This window comes from Heteronotia binoei, chromosome 15, assembly GCF_032191835.1.
Source record: "Heteronotia binoei isolate CCM8104 ecotype False Entrance Well chromosome 15, APGP_CSIRO_Hbin_v1, whole genome shotgun sequence".
Lineage (NCBI taxonomy): Eukaryota > Metazoa > Chordata > Lepidosauria > Squamata > Gekkonidae > Heteronotia > Heteronotia binoei.
This window is the reverse complement of record NC_083237.1, coordinates 1,549,337-1,559,466: the sequence shown is the minus strand read 5'-3', so window position 1 is coordinate 1,559,466 and position 10,130 is coordinate 1,549,337. Positions and strand designations below refer to the sequence as shown.

The 10,130-nt window shown below is 54.6% G+C and overlaps 1 protein-coding gene across 1 annotated transcript; it reads left to right on the top strand.

The window, feature by feature from the left end:
• The first annotated feature begins 5,966 nt into the window (after positions 1–5,966).
• On the top strand, positions 5,967–6,967 carry LOC132584503 (C-type natriuretic peptide prohormone-like). Its single transcript, XM_060256395.1, has 2 exons — positions 5,967–6,095; positions 6,686–6,967. The coding sequence occupies exons 1-2, from the start codon at positions 6,021–6,023 to the stop codon at positions 6,965–6,967; spliced, it is 357 nt and encodes a 118-aa protein (XP_060112378.1). The 5' UTR covers positions 5,967–6,020.
• Positions 6,968–10,130: the final 3,163 nt, after the last annotated feature.

Below are 10,130 nucleotides of genomic sequence, written 5' to 3'. Positions count from 1 at the left end.
AGGTAGCGGACACCCCGGGTCAAAATATTTATTTTTAGCCATCAAGGGGGAGGCAGAGGGCTGGGGGGGATTTGTACCCCCCGAGACACCCTTTTGTGGAGCCCACGTCATCCCCAGCCCTTCTTTGTCTGGCCGGCTGGCTTGGGAAGAGGGTGGAATTCTAACGAACTCAGGAGTCCTCCTTCCTGTCCAGCCCCCCCCCCCCACCTGCCTCCATAGGTCTCCCACAGCTCCAGGCCCCTGGCTGGGAAGGACCAGGACAGGAGGGAGACAGGGGGCTCTCCTACATCTGAGAGGGGAAAAGGAAAGAGTCCTCCCCACTGCCAGCCTGGGATTCCTGCCCTCTCTGGCCTAAGGGTGCCAGCCTCTCGGGTGGCCTTTTACAACTGGTCTCCAGCTGGCAGAGATCAGCTCCCCTGAAGAAAATGGCAAAATTCAAAACTGCACCGGTTGAATTATTACTCTCACACGTAAAGTGCGTAAATAAGCATTTTGTGCAATATAAAACAATACATGCAGCAAAAAGTTAGAACGCACCCCCTCTCATCGCTCCCCCAGTCCGTTTTCCTTGTCAAGGTCTTAGAGGCGTGGCCTTCTGCTGCTTTTTGCAGTCCGGACCCCGGGTGGAGTCGGGGGCGTCGTTCTGTGCAACTTCTCTTAGAGAGAACAAAGACCGTATTTCCTGGATTATTTACGGTTTCGTAGGAGTAACCCTTCGTCAGTCTTCTCTCAATGCTGCTTTTACTGGAGCCACAGTGCACTGAATTCATTTATGGATCAACGCATGTAGCAGAGATGTGTGAACGCATGCATTTGATCCATGAATGAATTCAGCGTGAGCAGAGCTTAGGACTGCAGTACTGCAGCTTTAACATTCTGCGCCACGGGGCTGTTCTGGAAATGAAGGAAAGGTCCCCTGTGCAAGCACCAGTCGTTTCTGACTCCAGGGTGACGCTGCTTTCACAACGTTTTCACGGCAGACTTTTTACGGGGTGGTTTGCCATTGCCTTCCCCAGTCTTTTACACTTTCCCCACAGCAAGCTGGGTACTCATTTGACTGACCTCGGAAGGATGGAAGGCGGAGTCAACCTCGAGCCGGCTACCTGAAAACCCAGCTTCCGCCAGGATCGAACTCAGGTCATGAGCAGAGAGTTCATACCGCAGTAGTACAGTACTGCGGCTTTACCACTCTGCGCCACAGGGCAGATCAGTTATATCTATAACCTGGAGATCAGTTGTAAATACAGGAAATACCCAGGTGCCACCTGGAGGTTGGCAACCCTAGCTGCCTGTGGCTGGGGGTGGGCGGTAGGAGCAGCCATGAAAAAGTTGGTGACCTCAGCAGAAGGCGATCAAGGCTCCCCCTCAGCGTGAAAGCTCCTCCGGCTTGAAATTGGTCTCCAGGGCTTCCGGGCTACCAAGGGCAGGAATGCCTATTTGCTCAGTGAATCCCCCCAATAAAAGAAGCAACGCAGGGGCCGGGGAGGTGATGGACAAAGGCAAGGCCACCACCGGCAGGCCTGGTCCAGCCTTCCATGCACCTCGAGGGGTTTGGGGCACCTTCACTTCATGAGCTTCCCGGGGCTCTTCCACCCCAAGCAGATCTGGTGCCCTTAACTCAGCATCCTCTAGAGAGGCCTTTGGAGAGGCTTCAGTGTGGGGGCAGCCTTGGCTGGGCTGCTCCTGATGAGACCTCCAGGCCGGGGGCTTTGGGCTTCTTCTAGGTAGGCCTGAGAGACCCCTCCCCTCTCATCTGAGAAACCACGCCTCCGGTCTTTCATTGACACCCATTCATTTTAATGGGGCTTGTGAAAGAGAACTTCCCAGGAGGGAAACCTGTCTGCCGCCTTGATTTTCACACAGTTCTAGTCTTGCAGCCACATCAACGCCAACTATTTTTCACTCCGGGAAAAGTCTCTAAGACAAAAGTGTTAAACATGTGGCCCGAGGCTGGATCAGGCCCCTGGAGGGGTCCTATCAGGTCCCCGAGCAACTGGCTGTCATCTGCTTCCTTCTCCCTCTCTCTTGCTTCCTTCTGCATCACAGATTGCTTTGCCAGGCTTCCTCAATCGCACAGGAGCTATAGAGAAAAGCCTCTATTTTCTCCATCAGCTGAGGTTCCTGCCTTGGGGAGGAAAGGCGGGGGGAGGGAGAGTTTGCCTTGCCAGGCTCTCGCGATCGCACAGCAGAGCTACTGAGCCAAGCCTCTCTGCCTTCTATTGGCTGAGGCTCCTCAGACTAAGAGTTATCAGTTATCAGAGACTGTTAAATAAACTAAATATTGCAAGAATGCTAATGTTTTAAGCATGTTTTATTTTAAGATTTAAAAAAAGCCTTTGTGCTTGTCTGTGTCCTTTATAAAGTTTGCATCTCTACTACCTGGCATTACATTTTATGACTAGGGTTGCCAATCCCCAGGTGGGGGCAGGGGATCCCCCGGTTTGGAGGCCCTCCCCGCTTCAGGGTCATTAGAAAGTGGGGGGCAGGGGATTGCTGCTGGGCACTCCATTATTCCCTATGGAGACTGATTCCCATAGGGTATAATGGAGAATTGATCTGTGGGTATCTGGGGCTCTGGAAGGACTGCTGTTTTGAGGTAGAGGCACTAAATGTTCAGCAACGCATCCAACATCTCTCCTTAAAAGACTCTCCAAGTTTCAAAAAAGTTGGACCAGGGGGTCTAATTCTGAGCCCCCAAAGAAGGTGCCTCTATCCTTCATTAGCCCCACCCACCTCACTGGGTGTCTGTTGTGGGGAAAGAAGATCTAGGAGATTGTGAGCCGCTCTGAGACTCTTGAGTGGAGGGCGGGATATAAATCCAATGTCTTCTTCTTCTTCATTATTTCCAGTGGAGGTAAAGCCTTTAAAAGGTGTGCATTCCCTTTAAAGGTGGTGGCCAGAACTCCCTTTGGAGTTCAATGATGCTTGCCACACCCTTGCTCCTGGCTCCACCCCCAAAGTCACCAGATAGTTCTTGACTCGAACCTGGCAACCCTGTGGCCCGGCCCAGCAAGGTCTCTCAATAATGTCAGATCTGGCCTTCCCCAATTTGACACCCCTGCTCTAAGAGGCCTCTGCACAAGACGGCTGGCTTCGGGTTGCCACCTTCTGCTTTAGAAACGCAGGGAGATTTGGGGGCGGAAAGCGGGGTGGGGCTTGGGAGGGAGGCAGTTCAAGGGGGGTGGGGTCCCACACAGTCCACCATCCTCCAAGGGAAGTAGGGTTGGGAAGTACCCAGAAACTTTGGGGGTGGATCTGGAGAGGGTGGGGTTTGGGGAGGGGAGGGGCCTCAGCAGGGTACAATGGCACAGAGTCCCCCCTTCCAAATAGCCCTTTTCTCCAGGGGAGCTGATCTCTGCCAGTGGTAAACACTGCAGGTCCCCAGCCCCAGCTGAAGGCTGGCAACCCAAGTCCAATTCAAGAAATATCTGGGGACTTTGGGGGTGGAGCCAGGAGACATTGGGGGTGGAGCCAGGAGACATTGGGGGTGGAGCCAGGAACAAGGGTGTGACAAGCATAATTGAACTCCAAATACCTTCCTTCCATAGAAAATAATGGATAGGGGTACCTTCTTTTGGGGCTCATAGAATTGGGCCCCCTTGTCCAATCCTTTTGAAACTTGGAGGGTATTTTGGGGAGAGGCACTGGATGTTATACTGAAAATTTGGTGACTCTATCTCAAAAAAATAGCCCTCCCAGAGTCCCAGATACTTGCGGATCAATTCTTAATTATTTCCTATGGGAATAAGTCTCTATAGGGAATAATAGCGTTCCCAGCAGACATATCCCTCCCCTCCCCCCGCTTTCTGATGACCCTGAAGCGGGGGGAGGGCCTCCAAACCGGGGGATCCCCTGCCCCCACCTGGGGATTGGGAACGCTATGGCAACCCTAAGTGGTGAAGGGATCTTTGCAGCCTGGAGATCAATTGGAACTGCAGGGGAACTCCACCCCTGGCATGGGCAGTGCAGTCGCGCTGCATCCTGGGTTCCGCAGTTTCAGAAGGAATTCTCGCATTTTTTTTCCCTTTAACACAAAAGAATAAATATATTGCATGGATTTACTGTGCAAATGTGGCCATGACACAGGCACAAAGGCAAAATAGAGGGAAGTGATTGTTCCTTGTATCATAATCTCCGTAAAGATTTATTTTGTAAGCTTTCTTTTTCCCCGGATTTGTCTATTCCACCACCCCATTGTTATTTATTGAATGATACTGAGGGGGGGGGGAGGTTAGCGAGGCTGTGGCAAAATTTTTGGCTGGCATCCTTCAATTTAAATCTGACCGTGTCTGAATGCATCTGCAAGCCCGGTTTCGTTTTGATTTTATCTCCAATGTTTAAATTTTTATATTCTGTGTATTTTTTATTTGCGACTGTTACGCCATGAAAGGTTTGGTATGGTAGAGGGAAGTGTCGAAAAAGACACAACGGCCCCTGGTGCACGGCTGACTTGGAAGACGCTGGGGCCGCTTCGTGGCTGTTGGATGGGCCACCGATTTGGGGCATCCCAAGTGATGGATCTGCAGGGTGAGGCCTCCAAACTCTTGCCTTTTAGTTGCTGGGAAAAGTTTAGAGGCCTCTAAATCACATCCCAGATGATCATCCGCAGTCCCCTAAAAGTTCAGAGCCCCAGCTGAACGTTTCCCAAAAGCAATCTTGTTTGGTGAACCGAGATGGTGTCATTCAACACTACCCTTTCAGCATTTTGGGTCAAACTGGCACCTTTTTAAGCAAGAGAGCCCAGTGTTTGACCCCCCCCCTCATGTTCTGCCCCCCTTCCCCATGGAGCCCCGGGGGGGGGGGTAGCGCCCCCTATGGGGAAAGGCCCCCAGAGCCACACACCCCTCCCCCGCCCCGCCCCCCTTCCTGAATCAAATGGCGGAGAACAGAAAGGCTGCCATCCCGGGGTGACTTTTGACCGTCTCTGGGGAAACCTCCCTGGAGAACAGAAAGAATCGGCTGGTCTTTTTCTTCCCCTGGGATGTTTCGGTGGCACCTCCGGGTTTCCCCTTGTGATGGGGTTAGGAAAGGGGGCTCTCACTGGAGGAAGGGGGAGAGGGTCCGGGGGGGGGCTATAGGGGGAAAAGGTCATTGGGGTGTGTGGGGAAATCGGGTGCTCTTAGATTAGAAGGAAAAGCCCCGTGGCGCAGAGTGGTAAAGCTGCAGTACTGCAGTCGGAGCCCTCTGCTCACGACCTGAGTTCAATTCCAGCGGAAGCTGGATTCAGGTAGCCGGCTCCAGGTTGACTCGGCCTTCCGAGGTGGGTCAAAGGAGTCCCCAGCTTGGGGGGGGGGAGTGGAGATGACTGGGGAAGGCAAGGGCGAACCACCCCGCAAAAAGTCTGCCGTGAAAACGTTGTGAAAGCAACGTCACCCCAGAGCCGGAAACGACTGGTGCTTGCACAGGGGACTCTACCTTTCCCTTTTGGATTAGAAGGAGCACATTGGCACCCAGAACTGGGGTGCAAAGCGGTGGGGGGGGGGCAGGTGGCAAAGGGAGGAATGAACTGGAACTTGAGGCGGCCAGGCAAGCTGGAGGAGGGGAGTGTCAGACCCCCTCCTGGGTCCACTGGAACCAGGACAGCCCCTGTGGAAACCTCACAGCGGCAGGACGCTTCTCCAGGAGCTTCCCCGTCTCCTCTGCTTCTTCCTCTCCACCCCGCTGCCTTGCCTTCTCTCCTTCTCCTCCTCGCAGCCAGACAAGCTGCTCAGCCCCCCACCCCACCCAGCTTTCCTTTGTCCCCCCTTTCCCGGAACGCATCCCCCAGGCAACGCTTGCCTCCAGTCTGCCTTTCACTGCGGGACAAAAGCGCCCCCCCCCCCGCCATGGACACCCTGGCCCTGTGCTCTGCCAGCAGGGGTGGCTCCCGTTGCCTGGGGAGATGGTCTGACGGGGGAAGGGGAGTCCGGCACCCTTATAAAAGTCCCAGCTGGGGCCAAGGGACAGCCAGCCGCAACCTGCCCAGCCCCTCGGACGCCCACCCCCAACTGGAACCCCCAAAGAAGCATTCTTGGACAAGGATGAAAACCTTCCTTCCCCTCCTCTTCTGGGCCCTCCTACCCCTGGTCTCCCAGAGCCCAGTTCACTCCCCCCAGGTAGGTCAAGAACCCAGGCGTCAGGAGCTGCCTCCACATTCACTGGACAGGGCACCCCTCCGTCTGTCCTGGAGAATGCCCACTGCCTGGATCTGGGCAGCTGGGGCGGGCCAGCCTGATTCCACTGCAGAGGAGCCCACCAGACACGGTGACACGCCGGGCTGCCAACTTCCAGGCGGGGCCTGGAAATCTCCCAGACTAACAGCTGATCACCAGACCACAAAGATCAGCTCCCCTGGAGAAAACGGCTGCTTCGGAGGGCGGGCTGTGTGGCATCCTACCTTCCTGAGGCCCCTCTCCTTCTAGGGTTGCCAGCCTCCAGGTGGGACCTGGGGATCCTGAGAAAAGGGATGCTTTGGAGGGCGGACTCTAGAGCACTGTGCCTCACTGCTGAGGTCCCTCCCTGCCCCCCCCCCCAAACCTCCAGGAGTTTTCCACCCTGGATGTGTCAACCCTCATCCCCTGCTGGAGGCTGCGGGGGGGCATTTCTGGCAACTCTTTGTGGGGCAGATGCTGGTGTGTTGGGAGGGGGGGGGGCTTGGTTTACAGAAGCGAGTTCCAAGTGACCCCCCCTTCTTTCCCCTTTTCAGGCCTTGCTGCAGCTCCTGGGGGAGGATCTGGCTGCTTTGCTGTCGAGCAACGAGCGGGACCCCCCTTTGGTCCCCCAGAGCTCCCTCTCCCAGCTCCTGAGCAGGCAGCCTCTCCCCCGGGAGCCCCCCAGTCCCCCCTTGGAACACCCCTGGCTCCACCTCCTCAAAGATTTTGCAAACACCCCAAAGAAGTTCCGAGGACACAGCAAGAAAATGGCCCAGCAAGGGTGCTTTGGCATCAAGCTCGACCGGATCGGGACCTTCAGCGGCCTGGGGTGCTAATGGTGAGTGCGACCCTCGGACTGCTTCCTCTCCCCCGCCCCGTGAGGCCTCGAAGGAGCTGACAGCGGCAGCCCACGGCTTCCCCCACGTTCCTTTTCTCCTGGCAACACCTTGCAAGGCAGGTGAGGCTGAGAGGCCGGCTCAAAGGCAGCAGGAAGGTGTCATGGCGGAAGCAAGATCTGAACCCGGATCTTGTTCCAGCACACTGACCTCCTGACATCACAGCGGACTGAAGGCCGTTATCCTTTCAGCCAACCTGCAGGACAAACTTTCACAATGCGGGTGGGTGGGGGAGGGGAGGGGAGGAGATGCCAAACCTTACCTTGGTACTTGGGTTGCCAACTCCCAGTTGGGATATTCCTGGAGTTTTGGGAGTTAGAACCGGGGTGGGGGGGAGCTCAGCATTTAAATATATGCCTGTACAGTACAGCAGCTGTCTTCAATGAACACAGCAGGGCCTTTGGAGGCCAATGTGAGCCAGAGTGTCAGACTAGTGTCTGGGAGACCCAGGTTCGAATTCCCACTCTGCCATGGAAGTTTGCTGAGCGACCTTGGACCAGTCACAACCTCTCATGTATGAATATATGAAGAACATCTGAAGCTGCCTTCTACTGAATCAGACCTCCCTTGGTCCATCCAAGTCAGCCTTATCTACTCAGACTGGCAGTGGCTCTCCAGGGCATCAAGCTGAGGTTTTTCACACCTATTTGCCTTTTTAGTTGGAGATGCCGGGGATTGAACCTGGGACCTCCTGCTTACCAAGCAGATGCTCTATCGCTGAGCCACCGTCCCTCCCCTAAGACGTATGAACATATGAAGCTGCCTTCTACTGAATCAGACCCTCGGTCCATCAAAGTCAGTATTGTCTATTCAGACTGGCAGCAGCTCTCCAGGGTCTCAAGCTGAGGTTTTTCACACCTATTTGCCTTTTTAGTTGGAGATGCCGGGGATTGAACCTGGGACCGTCTGCTTACCAAGCAGATGCTCTACCAATGAGCCAACGGCCCTCCCCAAATATATGAACATATGAAGCTGCCTTCTACTGAATCAGACCCTCCTTGATCCAAAACTCAGTCTTGTCTACTCAGACAGGCAGCGGCTCTCCAGGATCTCAAGCTGAGGTTTTTCACTCCTCCTTGCCTGGACCCTTTTTTAATGAAGATGCTGGGGGTTGAACCTGTACCAAGCAGAGGCTCTGCCACTGAGCCACCAGCCTTCCCCTCTCACTTTGACCTACCTCACAGGGTTGTGGTAAAGATGACATGGAGGAGAACCGCTTTGGGTCCCTGTGGGGAGAAAGGTGGGGATACAAATGAAGTAAACTGAAATACATGGAGCAGCACAGAGCAGCTGAGGGGCAGGGAAGGGGAAGGGCAGTGCTTCATGGGAACTCCCCAACCAGGAGAGGCAGCCTCCAGGTAGGGTCTGGATGCTTCCTGGAACAGTGATTGGTTCCCTGGACAGTGGGCATTATTCCCACCGTCCAGAGAGCCAGTTTGGTGTAGTGCTTAAGTGCACGGACTCTTATCTGGGAGAACCGGGTTTGATTCCCCACTCCTCCACTTGCACCTGCTGGAATGGCCTTGGGTCAGCCATAGCTCTGGCAAAGGTTGTCCTTGAAAGGGCAGCTACTGTGAGAGCCCTCTCAGCCCCACCCACCTTACAGGGTATCTATTGTGGGGGAGGAAGGGAAAGGAGATTGTGAACCACTCTGAGTCTCTGATTCAGAGAGAAGGGCGGGGTATAAATCTGCAGTCTTCTTCTTCTTTCTTCCTCCTCCCTCCTCCTCCTCCTCCTCCAGTTTGGTGTAGTGGTTTGGTGTAGTGGTTAAATGTGCAGACTCTTATCTGGGAGAACCGGGTTTGATTCCCCACTGCTCCATTTGCACCTGCTGGAATGGCCTTGGGTCAGCCAGAGCTCTGGCAGAGGTTGTCCTTGAAAGGGCAGCTGCTGTGAGAGCCCTCTCAGCCTCACCCACCTCACAGGGTGTCTGTTGTGGGGGAGGAAGGGAAAGGAGATTGTAGGCTGCTCTGAGACTCTGTCCTTGAAAGGGCAGCTGCTGTGAGAGCCCTCTCCAGCCCCACCCACCTCACAGGGTGTCTATTGTGGGGGAGGAAGGGAAAGGAGATTGTGAGCCACTCTGAGAATCTTCGGAGTGGAGGGTGGGATATAAATCCAATATCTTCATCTACCTCACAGGGTGTTTGTTGTGGGGGAGGAAGGGAAAGGAGATTGTGAGCCGCTCTGAGACTCTTCAGAGTGGAGGGCGGGATATAAATCCAATATCTTCATCTACCTCACAGGGTGTCTGTTGTGGGGGAGGAAGGGAAAGGAGATTGTGAGCCACTCTGAGACTCTTCGGAGTGGAGGGCGGGATATAAATCCAATATCTTCTTCTTCTTGCATCTCTGGGGTCTTTCGTCCATGGAAACATGTTTGGGATTGTGACTGATGGCCCTGCTTCCTCTGTTCTTCTTTCTGCAGGTTCCATGCCCATGACGAAGCCCAAGCAGGGCTGATCTGCCCCCACCTGGACAAAAGCACCACTGTGCTTGCGCTTTGCCATTCTGCCTGCCTGCCTGTCTGTCTCGTGGGGGGGGGGGCATCTCTGGTCCCTGGCCTGGCCCGGCCCCACCCACCCCTCTCCAGGCAGAGCTCCACTGCAAGAAGCCCTCCACTTTTGCGGCTGTCCCTTGTAACCAATTGAAACAGGTTTTAATTTGTAAGGAAATAAAAGATTTCTTTCCCCCACTTTCTCAGCCTGCTGCACCTCACTGGCTGCAAAAGAGTTGTGGTTTGGGAACTGCTTGCGAAAGGGGAGGCATGGACACACATGTGGCTGCCTTCTGCTGAGTCAAACCATCGGCCCCTTGAGGTCAGTCTTGTCTACTCGGACAGGCAGCAGCTCTCCAGGGTTTCAGGTCAAGGTCTTTCTCATCACCTGATTCGACCATAGCCTTCTGTATGGAGATGCCAGTGATTGAGCCTGGCACTTTCTGTATGCCAGGCAGAGGGTCTTCTGGAGAGCCAGTTTGGTGTAGTGGTTAAGTGTGCAGACTCTTATCTGGGAGAACCGGGTTTGATTCCCCACTCCTCCACTTGCAGCTGCTGGAATGGCCTCGAGTCAGCCATAGCTCTGGCAGAGGTTGTCCTTGAAAGGGCA